This window comes from Pteropus alecto, unplaced genomic scaffold, assembly GCF_000325575.1.
Source record: "Pteropus alecto unplaced genomic scaffold, ASM32557v1 scaffold80, whole genome shotgun sequence".
NCBI lineage: Eukaryota > Metazoa > Chordata > Mammalia > Chiroptera > Pteropodidae > Pteropus > Pteropus alecto.
The window spans coordinates 2,428,022-2,447,593 of record NW_006430460.1 but is presented as its reverse complement, the minus strand read 5'-3'; the positions used below and the strand labels follow the sequence as shown (position 1 = coordinate 2,447,593).

Genomic DNA, 19,572 nt, shown 5'->3' with positions numbered 1-19,572 from the left:
TTCTTTTCCCCCGGCTTCATCTCTTGGTAAGTATGTGTCCTTAAGCCAATCACTTGAACTAGCTGATCACAAGTATCTCTTTCAGCTTTAAGATTCTAGTTATGAGACAGCATGGTTTAAAGTTGGGTAAAATACAGTCTAGAACACCTACCTGTGTGTCTTTGGCTGGATCAAAGCTAGAGAGATGAGAGGATGGGCCAGCTGTCCAGCGGCTCCTATTTGTGTGCCACCTGATGACTCTCGCCCACATGACAGAGATGGGCACCATACGTGGATGTTGGACACTTGATTCATTACACAGATCGAATAGGTCAATGGCATTGAGTTGGACCCACCCAATCTTTCTATCTCCATGAGTCAATAATGATGACCATGATAGTTACTGTTACTTCCATTTGATAAATGAGAAAGTGAAATTTAGCAGGACTGAGTATCCTGAGTACCATGGTCTTAGATTTCATCACTGTTAGAGACAGGATTCAAACCCAGGAGGTCTGACTCTGGAGTCCGATGCTTAACCTCCACACTACATTGATTCACCACCAATATTGCTAATTATCAGTTAATAATGTCGAATTGTCTCCCAAGCTTCTCTGGCCCAGAGAAGGCAATGACATGGTTGCTGTGGGTCACACTGGCAAAGCTTTACTAAACCCTTGAACTTGGTTTGCCTTCAGTACTTAGACCCATGTGTTCCTTTTACTAAATACCTTTACTCTAGTGGATAAGACTGATTTGGTGTCTGTATACGGGTGACAAGGGTGGTAGGGTCGGGGGAAGTGGGAGAAAGGGCTGTAGGAAGAGGAGAAAGTGATTTCTTGGGCCCTATCATCGGTCTGTTGTTGACTGTGAAGTCAGTTGATTGAGTCATAAATTCCTGTAATCTAATAAATGGAGACGATTATATTTGCTATCATCTTTTAAGAAACAAATAACTAAGTGATTTGTGTGTTTCTATATATCTAGAGAGAAAAAGAGAAATAAGGTTATCAAGATGATCTGATAGATATTTAGATAGATGGCTAGTAAATTTTAACCCCTAATTATCGCTGCATACACTAAGATCAAATATTCTCTGTGCCGTCCAGTGTGTGATATATAACGAAAACATTTTAAAGAGATAAACAATTTTAAAAGAGTGTGATATATGAGCATGGAGGGAAAAAACAGAAAAGGAGGAAAAAGCAGAGATTGAGTTTTAAGCTTAGTCATTGATGGAAAAATATAGGTTTCTTTTGCTTTATCCTGCTATAGCCGAAATGGAAACTCATTGCTATCTTTCAAAATCTCCAACTGCAAAATTCCTTACCTTGTTGAGAAAGAATAAGTCTCGTTTGCTCTTGAGGTAGTTGGATAGGTTCCCATATTTGCAATATTCCACGATCACCATCAGGGGCCCTGTAGCCAAAACAGCATACGCTCAGCCACGCCAAGCCAGTCAGCTATTTGCCAGCCATCAGCGGGCCTCAGAAACCTCAAAACAACTAGTCTTTGTATTAGTGGGACCTAGAGATGCAACTTAGGGTGAGAGATTTTTTTCAGTTTAATCTGAGAAGGAGTTTAAAAAATACAAAAGGAATAGGAGACGATTGTGGGTGTGGGAGAAGCAGAAAGAGTAGGAGGAGAAACAACTGAAGAGGGGAGGAGCCAAAGCTGGGGCTCCACCTGTAAGTGCCAGCCACACGTTCTTCTGTGAGTAGAGGGACCTCAGGACACTGTCACTCACCCCATTGTTAAGCAGCTTAAGAAGGGCTAAAGCAGCGACCAAACTTTTTTGTAAAGGACGGGACAGTAAATATTTTAGGCCTCGCAGGCCATATGGCTATTCGCTCTGCCTTGGTAGTGTCAAAGCAGCCAGAGCCGACAGTACAAATGAGTGACTGTGCTCAATAACCCCTTATAAACACGCCAATTTGAATTGCACCCACATTTCGCGTCACAAAATATTACTCTTTTAAGTCCCCCCCCCCAAACTATTTAATAGAGTCACACTAAGCTTAGAGGCTGACCCCATCATCTCCTGGGTCTTGGTCAAAAGGAAGCAAGAGGATTGGGTAGGAAGAAACATCGAGCTGCACCGCGAGTCCCACGCGGTGCGCTGAAGGCCGGGCACGAGGCCCGCCGCGGGCCGCAACTTCCGGTTCCGGGTCAAAGCGGGATGACCCGGAACTGTTCGAGCGGGCGGCCGCCCGCGTTCTGTGAGCCCGCGGCCCTGACGGCCTAGTTCCCCCGAGCTCCCAGAGGCCGAGGCCGGCCCAGTAGAGGGGTGTTCAGTCAGTCAGGACTTCGCTGGTTTAAAAATGCAAGTTAGAGACCCCGACGGCACCTGTTCCCTCCGGGTTACAGAATAAGAGGTGGCTTCCAGTGGTTCCATGACTCCCCGCCACCCGGGAGAATTCGGCGCGTCCCGGGTACCTACCTGGGGGCCAGCAACCCTCGCGTTTCGGGGGGAAGGGGTGCTTCCAGCCTAAAGCCGGCTCCGCGGGGCTCCGACGCGCACCCTGAGGTGGGTTCTCTGGTTACCCCCAGTCAGAATCACGGGCGCGAAGCCGAGGCAAACAGAACGAGGTTGCCAAGGCAGAGAACTCGAGGAAGAGCTTCTCACCTGGCATTACTCAGGGATGATAGAGAAGCAGGTAGCTGTGTCTAGGTCCTCGGGACTCTAGCTCTGGCCTCCCCAGCCCTTAGCATCTTCTCCCCACCGCCACCTGTAGCCGATAGGCCTTCCCGGCTACCTTTCATCTCTGCTACCTTTGCTGGGCTTAGAAAACATTTATAAGCGTAGGTCCTTTACACCTTTCTTTCTGGCTCCAGCAGTGATCACGCACCTACAGCCAGGCACTAACCTTGCCATAGGGGCGGATGGAAGGGTCTTCAAGAACATTCACCGCTTTAGGTGAAGCTTCAAGGGATGCACAACCTTCTATGCGTTTACCTTAGCCCTGGTCAGACTCCTTCAAAGTCATCATTCCAGAAAAACCCCCTCCACTTGGCCTAGAGCCCGCGGAAGGAGATCTGAAAAGGAGTCCTCTTCAGAACCTTTAACTATATAGGGAAAGCTTTTCTAGGGTGGGAGCCTCCTTTTATAAGTAGACAAACTATTTCCTCTGGAGCAGCTGAAAGGCCATTTTCCAGGAGGTGAGGGGGAGCAGGGCTAGGGAGAAGGAGCTGCAGGTCGGAGAACTCCACTGTGAGCGAGTGGATCGTGAGGCGGAGCGGCCAGCCCTTTCTCATTTACCTCCTTGCTTGGTACAGGCTCCCAGAAGGTTGACGACGTTCAGATGGTGGCCGATGTGGGTCAAGATCTTGAGCTCAGTCATCAGAGCTTTGTACTCGCTGGCCGTGGCCCCCTCTGTGTGAGAAGCAAGGAAGAGTCAAGGCGACCGGACAATGGGGCCCTTTCCGCCGGAGGCGGCATTACTGCCCCCCAGGTTTGTCACTCTTCAGCTGGTTGCTTCACTAACTTCCCCATATTCTGCAGAAGGGCCAAGTCTGCAGACTGTTTTCATTACTCCCACCCTCCCGAGCCAACATCCTTTCGATTACAGTAAGGCGCAGCGTGGTGGTGGGGTTAGTCACCGCACGTTTCCTCTCTCTGGACCTAGTCCTGTTCAGTAATGGGCTGACTCAGAGCAGGGCACCTTGTGGAAGCGCCTTCCAGAGGCTTCCCTTCTGCCAGTACCAGGCACGGCCAGAACCATCCAGGCAGGGGATGCGCCCACAGTGCACCTCTTTCTCTAGCTTTTCCCCTCTTTGAGGAGTTACAAAGAAGGAGCACAAGGGGCCTGCAAGCAGCAGGGAGGCCACTTCTGTAAACATCGTCATGGTGGTGTGTTACGTGCTCCCTTTAACCTTTTCCTCCCCAGAGTCCTCAGGGTTAGCGCAAGTTGCGAGGATCTGTAAGCCTCTTGACTTCAGTTTCATTCTCAGAGATAAACGACATCAGTCTAAGAATTAGCAAAGTCTAAAGCTAAATTAAATTTGTTATCTCTCTTTGTTCTCATTGGTTGATTTCTAAGGCATTTAAACATTTTAAGTTATTGTTAGAACCAAAAAAGTCATATAATCTTGCCGTAAAATTTTCTAACGATATGATATATGTAGAGTAAAAAGTGAAAGCCACTCCAACCAACTTATCTTTTTAGAAGTGACCACTGTTTGTTGTTAGGAGTTTCAGACCTTTTTCTATGCATTTATAAATATCCAAACAAAGGTTTTTGTTGTTGTTCGTATAAATGGGATTACATGCATATTTTTAAAAATTTGCTTTTACCCCTTTTATATGTTGAAGATTTTCCATTCTTTTTGATTGATCAATGGCATTCCTAACGTTTAGACTATACAGGGTGGTTTTTTTTGTTTGTTTTGTTTTGTTTTTTTGCCATTACAAATGATGCAGCCTGTGTGTAATCTTTGTACACATGTGTGAGTATTTCTGGAATGGGGCGATGGACGTGCATTTGACATAGTGGTAAATACCGACATATTTCATAAGCACAAATCATTTTTTAATAATAACCAGATAAACTCTAGCCTCCCTACGAGCTCGGGATTGGCTCACAGCAGACACTCAACATTTATTTGTTAGATAAATAAACAGCATGATTATTGTTCTCATTTCAGACATAGGCATAAGGCCCAAAGGTTAAAGGTTTTACCGAAGGGCGCTTCGAAAGAGCTTCTGGCTCATGGCATTTGACGGTCTGCCTTTGCAGTTTCTCCTCGAAACAGATGGCCGGCCAATTTAAAAACAAGAAAGCTGAATGGAAGTGGTATTTAGGAATTTTATATAGTGGGTTATTTGGCAGTCTTTTTCAGTCAAGGCTGATGGGAACAAAAAGATAAACACTTATGAAGATATTAGGCACACTATTTCTGTTTGCATAGAGTAGATTCTCTGGGTCTCTAAAAAAAGCTCGAGTCAGAATTTTCCCTCTCAGACTCCTCAGTCCCTGCATGCATTTATGCCCCCTTAGCACCGAGGAAAACCAGGCTTTCTGGCTCAGGTGGTTCCATTTGTGGGCAGGGCCCATAATAGACAAACGTGGGCAGCAGACTGACGTCTCCTGGAGAGAGTGTGGTGGTGGTAGGCAGGGAAATGGTGCTGGCTGAGGAAGCAGCTGCTTCCAGATTCAGTTTCGACGTGTCTCAGGGTTGGACACAACATTGCCTCCGGAACACAGGCCAGGATCGCTTTTGGAGCGATGGGGCATTCTAGGAGGCGGCCTCCGCAGCCCTCCTGAGTGGCACTGTGGGGGAAAGCACTGCCCTCAAAGCTGGGAGACTGGCATCAGACCCTTACTTCTGCACTGGGAGCTTGCAGAGGCTGTTAACCTTTCTGGGCCACATGTCTTCATCGGCATTCTAGGATAATGTCTACCTCTCAGGCTGCAGAGAGGACAGTAAGGAAAATGGCAGTTTCGGGTGGTTCCTCCGCATATATTAAAGCACCCAGTCTGGGGCTTTCTCACATAGCAGCCACGTTGATGACTCTTCTCTTCGGAGTCTGGGGTGGGGCTGTCCGGGCTGGGGAGTTGGAATGCAGGATGTTCGCAGAAATACCTGCCACCATCCGAGTCGTCCATCTCCCACAAAAGTCCTGGCTCCTGGGTGCCAACTCCCTTCCTGGTTACTTTCAGACTACAACTCTCAGATTCTCCGTAGAGTGTTATCAAAGCCTTTCCTTGTAAAGGACAGCCGTTCGATGTGGAAAATGTCATTACTTGATACTTCTGCAGTGATGGTGTCAGTGCCGGAGGAGGAGCTTTGAAGTCCCCTGAGCAAATGGCCCCCTTCTCCGGGAGCCTTCGCTGGGTACCTGCTTAGTCGGGGGCATGGCTCCCCGAGCCTCAGGCCCCTGCCAATACCTGGGAGACTTCGGAAGGCTGCAAACCAGCCGTTGGGCTTTCAGTCCTGTTTCTTTTGGTTTGGGGACTTTAAAACACGTTAAAGTGACATAAAAATCTAGCACGAATGAGGAGACGAAGTATTTTCTACACAAAGACCTGAGTCTTTGAGATATTTGGTTTATACACTTTTCACTGATTTTCACTCAGCCTGCCTTGTGGCGGTGCTCATAGTTCACTGTGTGACCTGGCTCTACCTGCCAGTGCATCGCGGGCTGGTCGTATCATTCAGCGCTAGGAAGGAAGATAATTCGTTTGTGGTGTTGTTGTTTTTAATTTCTAAAGAGAAAATGTTTTATGGTTGGGACTTGACAGTGTAAAATAATTTATGGCTCTGATGCACTCGTTTGTTCCAGTTTCCCAGGTTTCCTTTACGGTCAAGTCAAGCCCCAGCTTAACCTTCGGGATTTATGATGTACAGCTAAATTTCCATTTTGACGTCATAGTGGATCATTCCAAAATGTTGAACCTGTGGTTACCATGGTCCCTGATAATCTAGGGTCTGAGATGTGGTGGGGGAAAGATCTCCAAGATCACAGAAATTGTTTTCCTGTGGACCGGGCTGCGTTGTTTCATTTACAAAGTTTGTGCTGAGCTCCTGCTGGCCTAATCTAAAACTCCTGACGTAAAGATGCTTCTGGCAGCAGAGGGAAGTTTTGTGGACAGAGCAGAAACAGCTCGTGTGTGTTCCCAGGCTGTGTTCACCTAGTATCAATGTTTAGGGGACGTAATGGGTCGGTCGAAAGCCAAACTACAGTGTCCATACCTTTCAGCATCTTCACAGCCACAGTCCGGCACGTGGGTGATTTCTTAATGCCAAACGCAGATGCTTGAACCACTTTTCCAAAGGCCCCTCTTCCGAGCGATTTGCCTATAATGAAAAGAAGACATTGGTTTATTTGCCGAGCCAGCTGGGCGAGTTTAAGTCTTTTTCAGGAAGGAGCTGTCACCTTTACCGTGTGCGTATGTGTGGCGTGAGGCGTGTAGCTCTGAATGGGGTCTCCAGTGAACCGGCCCCAGAAGAGTCAAAGTGAGGGACACATTTCTGGAGTGTCTTCCTTCCACCTCTTTCCTGTGCTTCTGAGGCACCCTCGTCCTTCTCAGCTAGGCTGGGCCCCTGGAAGGCACTGGCGCTGGTGGACGGCGGGTGTCCTCACAAAGTCCCCCCGGAAGGGAGAGGCCACCAAGTCCTGGGCAGTCTCCTCAGTTGTTTAATAATCTAATCAGGAAGCATGTGTCCCTGCGCTTAACCTAAGTCCCTTTTCTTGCCACTTCAGATCATCTGATGTGTTTTTAGCAGAAAGGAAGAAATCGAGAATGGTGTTTATTGCTGTTGGTTATGATAATGCTTCATAGCTAAGAAAGAACCACTACGTCCTATCTGACTTCTTTGGCAGGCAGAATATTCCCAGGATCCCTGATATGACTTCAGATTACAAACCTTCGCGGTCAGCCACTGGCAGTAATTTGTTTCAACTGCAGGGAGGTTGCCGAGTGCAAGGACAAAGCAAGGTGTCTGCAGTGGCACCCGTTAGGTCCTGCCGGGGCGCCTGTGGACGTGTTTCTTTCCTCGCCCTTGCGTGAAGCAGCCTGACAGAGGGGCAGTGACCATGTCTGAATCTGCCCAGAACCTCGCCCCGTGCCCGCTGCGCAGAAGGCCCCTGTCCATTCGTGCAGAGGGGACAGTGGTGCTGGGGAATTTGTGGGGTGTTCAAAGCCCGGCTCCTACAGTCCCGGGCAAGCGGGGGGGACGCGAGACCTTGAAAGTGATGCTCCGTGAGGAGGGCACCCCGGGAAACCTCAGCTCCCCTGCATCTCGGGATAGGTGGCTAAGGAGAGCCCGGAGAAGCAGTGCACTTCAAGCCCGATGGGGCAAAAGGAAGAGGGGCCAAAGCAGTCACCCTTTTTGGTTCTTGGGGTGGGGCGGGGGGAGCCAAGAAAATGCCTCTGGTCGAAAGTTAAGTCCTCGTAATTAGAGTGTTAATTTAACACAGCAGCCTCCTCTCCCAGCCGAGTCTTCTTTCTCAGACTGTTCCGATAACATGCCTTGAGTTAGCCGCCAGCCAGCCAGCCAACCTCCCTCTCTCCTTGCCCCCTTCCTTCCTTTCCTTCCCTCCCCCCCCCCCCCCCCCCCTCCCCCCTTATTCCTTCCTCCCTCCCTCTTCCCTTCCTTCTTCCCTCCCCCTGCTTCTATTCCAATCCCTTTCCCCAAAGGACATAGTTTCTCATTTGTTAAGATTCTTGTACAGGTTGTCATAAAGTTTTCCTGCTGCTCCATCCCGTTGGAACCTTCATGCTTTTATGCACAACCGCTCAGTAACGAAGATGTCTTCACACTACCTCCGCCTAGTATCTTCGCTGCCAGCCACCCTGGCGTCCACTTAGGAGGCGAGAGAATTGCATTTTCCAGCGTAATCATATGAGCCGCTCTGTAGCTGTCTCTGCGTCTCTCTCAGAGGGACGCACTCTGCATTAGGAGGGGCGCACTGGCGACATGCTTTTCCTCTGGTCACGTGTGCCTGTAGTGACTGACAAAGCCCGTTCCTCTCAGAGGAGGTACCCCGGGCAGGGACGTAGTCAGTGCGTCCTTCTTCAGATAAAATCGTCCGAGACACAGACCAGCACGGGGACTTGGTTTAAGTGGCAGAGCCTCGGTGGCCTGAAGGTGCTGGATGTGGGGACTGTGGGGACCATGTGCGGAGGAAGCACCAGCAGACACTGCCTCCAACTTGGCGGCACTGGCGCATCTGAGTGGAGGCTTACTCCCTGCGGTTTAGGATGAGAACGTTTTTCTTTTGAAGTACCTTCTACCATCTTGTGAAGAGCCCCGAGCCTGGAAATAGTACGACACTCTGGACCTTGGGACAACCGTCCACAGGCCGCCAAAGCTCCTGCTGGTTTGGGGCGGGCGGGACGCTTTGCACACTGCAGCCTCCGTGCACTCCCTTAGCCGTCGTGACAGGGTTCGGGGGCTTCGCTCCTGTCGGTGAGAATTGGTTCGTTCTCCCTTGGCTTCCCCCAGTCTTTTCCTTTATTCTCTCAGAAGCTTCCTGCTGCCTCACAAAACAGCAGGAAGCTGTCGTGGGCCCTTTAACTGTCTGACCCGTCGGACTCTGTTGGCAGACCCGCAGTTCCAGTTCCAGGGAGCCTGGTCACACTGGCCTCAACCTCGTCTGATCTTTTTTCCCTTAAAGACCTTCTTAGTGCTACCTAAATGCCACTAACTAGCTCAGCAAACTGCTAGGTCATTGTCATACAATGAAGGGACATTGGAATTTCCTCCAAGAATGGCTGGCCGGGGTCCCTGGGACACTCCAGACAGACTGCATGGGAGCATGGGGCTGGACCCCTGTCTGTCATTCAGAGCCGGTCTTACAAGAGGCAGCAGTGGTCTAGGCACCATCCGCTTGCTAAGTTCCAGACTCCTTGCGTTGTTTCCCATATTAGCTAATTCTGCGTTTATTTTCCAGTAGGAAGATGTAATGGCAGGCATTATCCCAACGTCTGTGATAATTTATAGAAGCTGAGTCCTCTCTGAGGCTTAGTGAGGAATCACTAACAAAACAGTTTCTTTACCTACCAGATTTCAGGAATTTCAGTGGCAGCAACACCTGTGACCTAAGCTCCCACCGTATCTATCTACCAGGCGCTGTGAATTCTGACTTCGCTGCTAAGAGTAACCCACAGAGCGCACACGGCTGGAATGAGACACGCCCTGCTCGGTGCACTTCGTGTGTCTGAAGCCCCTCCGCAGCTGCCCGTCAAGCCGCCTTTCCTCTCTTTCTGTGCAGACGTAACCTTGGTTACTTTCCTTCCAGATGTTGCCTCAGATCGCTTTCTGTCGTTTACTTGGCTGAACAAAGAAACACAAATCTGAGGCCTGTTGCTCCCCAGTTAGTAGGAGAGCACCCCTTGGGCCCTTGGGGCCCCGCTCTGCATTGAAGGACAGGTAGCTGGTGTGCCACACTTTCTCTCTGTCGTCAAAGACACTCACGTGTCCGTTAACCAAATCATAGCATCTGGCAACTCTGGGAAGTAAGAGAGCCGTGAGAAAGACCTTCATCAAGGAGACTCTCCTGAAGTGGGCTCCCTGAGACCCACAGAGCCTCAGGGGTTCCGGTGGGGGGCTCAGCAGTGTCCTTGCGTGTGATGGATCGCGATGACACGAGGCCAAGGGCTGAAGAAATGGGAAGCTCACGCGCCCTATTCTGGAAGAAGCATGTTTGATTGTGACCAATAACTCTGGCAAGCAACGTGGCCTGAGAATGGCTTACAGTTGTGGGAATTTATCCCATGTCCCCTGCCAAGGTCACTGCAGGGGCCCGGGCCAGCTGCCACGTAGCTTAGACTTGCAGAAGGAACTCATCTCCTGTGCCACCTGCCCTTAACTACTCTAAATTTAGTTGATATTTTTTCCCCGTCAGCAGCCATTACTGGCTTTTGCCTCTCCAGCTTTTTACTGCTTTCCAATTTTCTTCCTCAAGCCAAAGAGAACATGCTCTTGGGGCCAAGTATTCGTTCTCGTGTAGGAGGAAAAGTAAGTGGAATCATTTCAAGGCCCAAGAGAACAAAAAAGTCATTTCTCCCTCTCTGTCGCCTCACACCTCAACGCAGGCTGCACTGGGGAGGGGAGGCCGTGCCGTGGAATTTGGAACAGCGGGCCCTCGCACTGAGTGACAAGCTCCAGGAATGCGGGAGGCATGATCTCTTTTCCTGGTTCCAGCCACTAATGACTCTGGCGTGCATAGGCATGAGTGGAAAACTTTCAGAAGCTTTCGCAGCCCAGATACTTCGGATGGGAGTGAGTGAGGCCCCCATGCTTTGTAGCCACGGCGGGAGATTAAGTCACGCTGTGGTGTCTGAGCTGGAGCAACTAGCGGGGAGCACATTTGCCTGGTGTTGATGGCGTCCGTGTTACCTGGAAAACAACAGCCCTTGCCCTTCGAATGACCCCGAGGGCTTTCTCCACTGGACATTTCGAATACCCCGGGAAACTCAGAGCCGACGACGAGTGGATTCGTGTGCGGCCTTGCAGAGCACCAGCTTCCTCCAGACGTTTGGTTGTGCCATCCTCCTCCTGAGCTGTCTTCAGGGCACACAGTTCAGACTCCTCACAATTGTCACTAAGTGTGCCTGCGCTCGTAAGGCTCCCGGTGGGACTATCCTCTCTCCCTCACTTCTCTGCCTTTATGGCGAGCGCCGTCATGCTGAGCGGGGAGGGATCAGACGCCGAGTGTCTGCTGCTCAGAGGAGGTGCTTGAGAACCGTGGAGAGCACGAACAGATGCTCCCTGTCCCCTGACCTCGCGTCTCAGCATCCTATCAGGGTCCTTCACCCCTGTGCCCACCCCCTTGCCAGGCCGTTGCTGGCGGGACGGTAGAATCTCAAAGCAGTGCATACAGTAGGTGCTCATCCTGGGTTCAGGCATCTGTTGGACGAATACATTACCCAGTTTAAGTCTCTCCCGGGCAAACTCCCACTTGCTGGCGTCGTAAGGGAGACGCTCGCACTGCTCGTCCAGGGGGACTTCATCTGGATCCATTATGATTGACAGGTAGTCCGTCTTTATTTCTGTAGAAGACTGAGAAACAAAGAGACCTCAAAGTCACCAACAAGGAAACGACTTAAAGACCCCTGGCTGTCCAATATAAAACAACATTTGGCACGTCTGCTGCTTTTTGGGTTTACCTGGTTGACACCTGTGGTGGGGACAGACAGGAGCCCACTGTGTACACATGCGCACGTCACACCTGCACGTGCAGTGTCACGGGACAGGCCTTACTTTTCCCACACCGCGTCTCTGTGGTGCGAGCTCTGCTGTTCTATCTCATATAAAACGCGCTTGGATTCTCCGGTGACCTTATTGGTTGCTCTTAATTAGCCTGTGACAGTCCTCTTCTAAAAAATGCAAAGGATTTTCATAAAACCGTTCCAAACAGTGACTGACAATAACTTTCCGTGGCCACTCTGTGTCAGCGGGAGTACATATCACCGATGGGTCGACAGGGCGCTCCATGGCTGTAGCTTTCCTACATTTGCAAGAAAGGCCAGAGGTGGCAAAGGAAGCCCACTGCCCGTGGGACAGCCGAGAGGCACGTGTCATATGCAGTGAGGGCCTGTCCCCTTAGCTGCGGCAGCTGCCTGAAATGGCTACAGGGTCCGTTGGTGACATTAGGATATGATTTACCTTCAGTGAGAAATAGAAGTGGATTATTTCACCAGCCGAGGAGCTCGACTTACAGCCACATCCCAGGTTCGTTCGGCGTTGGTGGGATGTCAAATAAGGAAGGCGAGCGTCTGCCTTCGAGTGCTTGTTTTATCTCGGTAATGCCAGTCAGTCCCAGGAAATACCCTTTATTCCAGATCATTCTTACTGTCTTAGACTCAAACCCACGGGTGTATTTCTTGTTAATCGTAGAACTGACTTCCCTTATGTGGGCTGAACAGAGAGGAAGTAAGCTCACCCACCCTAAAAGTTATGCGAACTTTATTTCAATGCATTCTAGGGCCCGTCCTTCAGCGCCTGTCCTTTACAGGGTCAGAGTTCAGCAGAGAAGACAGCCTCCCCAGCACACCATCCCACACCCGCCCACATTCTTCAGCCCTCACCCCGCTCTGGGCTGTCACCGCTCACCTCATCCATCACTTGCAGTCAGACTCTTTCTCACAAAAATTATCACTAACTGCTCAAGGCAGAAAGATTTGCCTGGCCTCCACAAAGAATGGAAAACAGGAAGACCTGGAGCACGTTTGTCACGAACTGCTATTTGCCCCTGGTGTCGGCTGTAGGGGCCCAGCCTGGCAGACACTCGTGCGAGTCTGTGAGGCTGTGGAGGGGTGTAAATTCCTATGCGGGGTCCTGGGTGTTCATTAGAGAAGCTGCTGGCGCAGGTTATGTGACTAAACTTTTCAGTGTCCAGTGTGCCAAGGCCACAAGTAGCAGCTCCAGTCTTCAGAGAGCAGAAGAGTGCTGAGGCCTGGCAGGGACATCTTGGGTTCTGCAGGGGGCCGGGATGGGGGTGGCAGCGGTGTTGGTGGAGGTGCCGAGGGGGCAGGCGAGGGAAAACAATGTCCCCGTGTGGCACCTGTGGAATGTGATGGTTTATCTCAATAAGGCAGATGAGAGGAAACACCAAAAAACCTACAGTAAGGGCTCTGAGGACAGCGTGATAGCAGACTCTTAGTTGACAAATGTTTATTCTCTCGGTTGACATTAACACTGAGCAGCGGGGGTGTTGCACCACCAAGCGCTTCAGAGCCCAGGCGTGGAGGCCGACTGCCCAGACCTGCATCACAGCTCGACCTCTGACCAGCCCAGAGCGTCCAGCGAGTTGCTGACCTTTCCTAAGCTGAGTTCCTTCTCTGTAAAATGGTGATGAGCGTCCTTATCTCAGAGGGTCCCGAATGTCGATGAAATAATCCATGTAAAACTGTCAGAACTGGGCCCAGGTGCAATAATAAGCATCAGTGAAGCTAGCTATGATTATAACACCAGCCTAGGCGGGGTGGGGATGAAAAGGCAAAGTAGTCTTTATCACAAACGAGGGATTTACCTGTGGTTAGAGGAACCACATGCAAATAGCTTTTGATGCCTTGTTCCTCTCTGCCTCCTACAGCCAGTCACTTGTCCAGCTTTATGGGCATTCTGTCGTTTAGATGATAATCTCTCCCGCTCATCCTTTCTTATCAACATCAGAATGCCATAGAACTTTAGAAATACAACAGACCTATTCAATTTAGTCCCAATTTGCCTTTCCAGTTTTTTGTCCACTGTGCTCCTATGTGCGAAGTAGCCAGACCCCTGCCCTGATCTGGGGAGTGGGAAGCAGCAGGGCTGTGTTTTTCTGCTGCTTTCCTTCCAGCCACAGCCTTCAAAGTCTGTCTCTGAACTGCACTGTCTCTGAAGTCCCCCCCGCCCCCCGCCTTTGAACTCCCGCAGCCTCTGCGCCTCCCTCGCAGTCTCGGCCCGCTTCCCTGTGTGCCTGTCTCCCTTTTCAGATGCTATTGTTTGACCCTCGTTTCCTTCTAATTGTCATGTCTCAGAACCATCGCCACACATGGCGAAAGCCCGAGGTTACGCATCCACCGCAGAGGATGGCTGCGCGCCTCGCTTCTCGCCCTAACAAGTACACTTCATTGGTTTTGAACATCAAGTCTATGGCCAAAAAACCTGGGTTCAAAACCCAGCTCCAGCTCTAATTAGCACTGCGACTTTGGACAAGTTACTTGAAGTCTCTGAGCCTCGGTCTCCCTCTCTGTAAAGCGGTAACGATGCTGTCTTCGCCGCTTTGAGTTGTTTAAGGGGTCGTTGGAGATGCTACGCAGAGAGCTTCCCACAAGGCCTGGCACGTTGATAAGGGCCGATGCGTCTCTAGGCATCGCGGAGGCCTCTCTGACTTTTTTCAGGTTTTCTTGATTTTACCTCCTAAATCTCCCTTGACTCTAATCATTTAGACTGAGCGGCCATCGTTGCTTACATGGACGGCTGTGAAGCCTCCGAGGAGTCTCTGTTCACTGTCCCCGGCCTCCCTCCATTCTCCTCACAGCAGCCACAATGATCTTTGCAGACACAAATCTTCCCGCACTGAAATCACTACCTGGGCTCAACAGCCCTGCTCCCCGCTCCCAGGCTTCCCGTTCTAGAATACAGACCAACTTCCTTACTGTGGCCTGCCAGCCCTGCCTGGTGGTGCGGTCTCCTGTCTCCCTGCCTTGTTCCCACCACTGCAGCCCCGCTGGCCTCTGTCAGCCTCTGTCTCACGATGTCCCTCTGCCCCGGCCCAGCTTCACGTGGCTCTTCTCTGCCTGCAACACCTTCCCCTCCTCCTCTGCCTGACCACGCCCTCACGCGTCCTCCTGTGGGCTGATTCCAGTTACACTTTCACGTCTGTCTAGTAGTTGATCACAGTGGGTCTCCGCCCTGGGCTGCACACACTGTCATCCGTTCTCCACTGTCACCAGACAGCCTTACCCAGGGCCCGGCGCTCCGCCTTGAGCAGGCACAGTAAATATCTGAGGCATGAATGAGTGAATGAACGCATGAGCATCGGCTCTTTCCCCATTGAGCTTAGAGAAGCAGGTCAGGCTGCAGGCCTCACAGAGAAATCTGATGTCCCGACTTCCGACCCCAACCTCGCGTTCCCAAGAACTCGGTTTCCCCAGGGGTGCGGCAGGCGTGCAGTGCAGGGCACGTCTGTGTTTCCGTGTTGTGACAGGTGCGTCAGCGGTGCGCCCGTAGTTGGCTTTTTATTTCTTAGGTTCAGTAAAAGAAGGTTTCATGGGTCTCATACTGAATTTAATTGAAAGACTTTTTTACATACTTTTAGATCCTAAGTATCCTTTCTGTGCCTGGGAATATTCATCTGCCTGTGTTCTAGCCTTTTGTGAATGCCCCACTTTATGGATTAGAGACATTTAACTGATTCACTTTTCAGCGTTCACCAGGAACGAGAGGGAAGGGAAAGACGTCTAACGTTTGTTCAGTGCCTGCACGAGACATCAGCCGGGCACCTTAGACTCTCACGTAGAAAGGAGCATAGAACCGACCTGAAATGTTCTTACCCTTTTCAGTTTTCGGATAAAGAGAGTTAGCAGGAGCCAGAAGAGAGTCGCAGCCACACACGTGCACGTCAGCGTGATGAGCTCCAGGTTGGATCTGTCCGAGGTGCCTGGAGAGACACAACACCAGGGCGGTGCTAAGCTGGTCCTCAGGCTTAGGGACCCCACAGTTTCGTAGGCGAGGCCGGGGCCCTGGATCGCGCAGAGGCGTTTGGCACCGATGCCCTCGGGGCTGCTCATTCCTGCCCGTGGGATTGTCCTAATCTACCCCCACTAAACTAGGAGACTTTCCAGAAATCATGCCGTTGAGTGTGCAAACTTCATAGTCCCAGAAATGGCCAGTTAAATATCAGGAGAAATTAAGAATGGGAAAAAATTAAGACAGGAACAAAAGCTATTGACCTGCTAAATCTGGAAGATGTTAAATCTCCCTAATGGGTTTTAGAGGGAATTCTAAAAAAAAAAAAAAATTACGTATCAGGGCTCCTTTGGGACTCACAAAATTCTTCAAAGTAGGTTTTAGAACTAAAAATAAAGCTCAAGGACTGTCACAATTGCTTGCTCCTTTTGGAACCCCCAGGCCAAATCACCCACGTCCAGCTCCCCACGTCTAGGGGCTCTGTTGCTGACCTCTCAGCGTCAGCCTGTGGTGACTGAGGTGAGAAGAGGTGACCAAGAGGTGACCGCTGAGGTGGGGTTCCTCCCAGTCACCTCCCTCCGCAGGATCACAGAGATCAAAGGCTGAGCGCTTGTGCCCCAGGACCAGAAAGAAAAGACTCTGAATATTCAAGAGAAGCCTCCACAGGGGAAGCGCTCTGGGATTTACAAAGGAATGCCCCCCGTGGGCGGGAGAGTGTCCCAGGGGACAGTTCCTCAGAAATTCTAAAGTGAGGTCCTGAGCCTTTAACTTCGTGAAAAGGAGACAGAGGCTTAGTATTAATTTAGGCCAAGAACAACTGAAACATTTTTTTTTAGAAATGATGACCTGGGTGATACCATTTATCGGGCACTTAGTTGCCAAGCTCTCGCAATCACCCTACGAAGTAGGTGGCAGTGACATCCTGTTTCACAGATGAACACATCGTCTCGCTGGCTCTTTGTTCCAAGTCTACAGAAACGTATTGCGCCCTACCACAGGCCAGGAGGAGACGGGAAGATGAATAAGGGACAGTTGGCACTCAAGGAGCTCGCTCACAGCCTAATCAAGAGACAAATCAAAAGAAATGAGACAAAAAGGGTTTCAGAGGTTGAGAGAGTGTAACCTCTTGGAAGAAGAGACATTTGAAGGGGATTTCGACCTATAGAGGTGAAGGCAGGGGAGGGGAATATAGGCAGAGGGATCAGTATGAGTAAAGACCCAGCCTGGGAAACGGCAGGGAACTGGTGAGAGCTAGGACAGGGCCAGACCCTGAGCACCCCGGGCATCTGCGTGGAGGTTCTCCGCCCTGAATCACAGTATAATAGTGCGCGAGCTGGGAACCTGCGCCTCTTGGCTCATCGGTTCAGCCACTGAGTACATGCACTTCCTGCTGCACCCCGTAGCCCCTGCAGTGTGCCTGCCTTTCAGTGTAGAGGGCAAACTGACATTTTCTGTGCGTCCGTCCCATGCCAAAGTCCTGCCCGTTCTACTCCCATGGCTCATGAAATCGTCGCCTCCTGTGCTAGCCCGCCATCACTGCCTAAATCAAGGCGCCATCAGTTCTCCCCTGGACAACTGCTTCAGCTTCTTAACCAGCCCAGAGTCCTCCAGTCTCTCCTCCACCCTGGAGCCCGAGTGGCCGTCCCAAATCACAGACCTAATCCCATTCCTCTGCTGCCCAAGGGCGTGGTCTGGAGCCCACGGTCTGGAATTCGGATCCTAATGGCCAGTATGTTCGAAGCTGGAGCGAAGCAGTGGGATGTAGGGTTTGGTTCTCTGGCTCCCTCCCTCCCTGGCGTTGAGCAGAGAGCCTGGTACGTAATCGGTGTCCCGGAGACACGGGCTGCGTGAGTGAGTGTGGCTGCATGTGCCGCTTGGTCAGCTTGTGGCTGAGTGTCCCTGGACCTCATGGGATTGACTGAGGAAACTTCCTTGAAGACGTTTCAAAGTATGACCACCTTTTTCTCACTGTGCATCCTTTCCATGGGAGTATCGTAAGCTCAAGTTAACATAAGCTTGGACTTTCTACCCCACAGTGAGAGGTCTCATGCTGCTTCGCTGCACACACGCACTTCTTTGCTTATGCTGTAAATAAGTTTCCTGGACTCCTATTGGGACCTGCTGAGGGTACAGTGGCCTTTGGCAGTTGGAAATGCTGATAGCATCTCGAGACAGGGCACTGTCTACATAAAACTTCTCAGATGCCTCCTGCTTGGAGTGCACTGGGAGAGACCCCCCCACCCCCCACTGTGGGAACATTCCCACTGCATTCCACGGGGCAGGAAGTTGACCCCCAGAGTAATTCCACAGTCCTTACTCAGGCGAAATTCCTTTCGGTGGGACCGAATGTGTTTGTGTGCACTTAATACGTTTAAAGAATCAACTCATTAAAAACATTCCTCAAGATGAACATTTTTTAGAAGGGAAAGATCTACTTAACATTCTATTTCTGCTTACTGAATACTAAAATAAGGGTTTTACAAGCTATAATGTAGTATCTCTGTATCTCATTTGATAGCTCGATCTCTGTCTTTATCTGGAAAGTAACCGTCAGAACAGTCTTAGGTTAGGTGGACTGCTGTGGGCGTTTTCTCAGAGGTCAGATATCCACACACCAGCCTGACCAGACCCAGATTCAACTTGCTGCTGACAGCTGGTGAGCTCAGTGCATGAAGCAGGCCAGCTGCACATGGCAGGGCAGAGGAGGCCAGCGGAAACGTGGGTGGGGTTTGACAGTGACAGGAGTTAGCACAAGGTCTCAGGGACATCACTTCCATATGGTATGGGGTTCCAAACTGGTGCTGTTTCTCTCAGGCTTGTAGGAATATTAAAGTTACCGTCATATTATTTATGCAGCTTTTTAGGAATATGTGCACACCAGTTAGGAATGCCTCTCAAGGACGGTGACGTATGGAAATGTTGTATTAGGTTTAAATTTGAAGTATGTTTGCAAGAGAATTTTAGGTAAAGAAATTTAAAATTGTTCCTAGGTGCCATCAGTTCTGTAAACCTTTTTTTATTATAGCACATTAAATCCTTAGGGCAAATAGGATTTTCGTGGTTTGGAACAACATTTGGGTGACTCACTGGTAATTCTAGGAAGACTGTGTAATATAGAAAGTTTCGCTGAAATGGGATTCGGTTTATCGTATTAACAAATAATGGTGTTAATTCGTATTTTAAGTCTCCACGTGGTGCCGGAGGCTGTTTCAGACGTGCTGGTTTGGATTGCCATTATTGACGTCCATTGTGTAGAAGAGCCCACTGCAGCAGTTTGCCCAAGGTAACGCAGCTCGTGAGCAGTGACGCACCTGGCTTCAGACTGGGGAACAGTTCTCAGCTCGGCCACTCCCCAGCTTGGTGACCCTGGACAGAGTCCTAAGGTTCTCTGAGCCTCAGATTCTTACTTGTCAGTATGAAAAAAAACCTTCATCGGATTATTGCAAAAGTTAAGAAGGCTAATGCACATTATGTGCATGTTCAAATAGCATAAAATATAACTGAATTAATTTCATCACCATTTTTGAATTCTCGACTGAGAACAGCTTTATGTCATTGTTTAGATCTGCAGTACAAAGGCAGGTCTATCCCGCCCCCCGCCTTCCTGTGTGAAATGAGAGAGCAGGCAGTTCATCTCTGTTCTGAGCGCCCTTCTCTCCTCCAGAAACCCCCCTGAACTGCCAGCACCCAATAAAGGAGTAACATCAGTCACCCGCAGCACTTGTGAGTTAGCTTATCACATCCTTCCTAGTGCCAGGAGAGGCCTGGGAGTGAATGCAGGGGCAGGGTTCAGGAGGAGAGATGCCAGCGTGGAGGACACTCAGGGTTCGGAGGAGAAAGGAAAACTGAAAGCTGGCCAAGGATGCTCAAAGGAACGGCTGGAGACCCAGGACAGTGTTGCTTTGATCTTTTCCTAGTCTTCACTCTTGGAATCTTGTTCAAGGATGTAGCGTATACTTCCCGCTGTGT

General features: G+C 50.3%; 1 protein-coding gene across 2 annotated transcripts in view; it reads right to left on the bottom strand.

The window, feature by feature from the left end:
* FLT1 (fms related tyrosine kinase 1) overlaps positions 1–19,572 on the bottom strand; it is a 130,501-nt gene that overhangs the window by 21,345 nt on the left and 89,584 nt on the right. For both annotated transcript variants that reach the window (XM_025046906.1, XM_015590144.2), the window contains exons 15-19: positions 15,468–15,574; positions 11,355–11,487; positions 6,673–6,777; positions 3,239–3,352; positions 1,310–1,398 (exon numbers count right to left, since the gene is read on the bottom strand). In XM_025046906.1, coding sequence (XP_024902674.1) covers positions 1,310–1,398; positions 3,239–3,352; positions 6,673–6,777; positions 11,355–11,487; positions 15,468–15,574 — 548 coding nt within the window. The remainder of the gene's footprint in view (positions 1–1,309; positions 1,399–3,238; positions 3,353–6,672; positions 6,778–11,354; positions 11,488–15,467; positions 15,575–19,572) is intronic.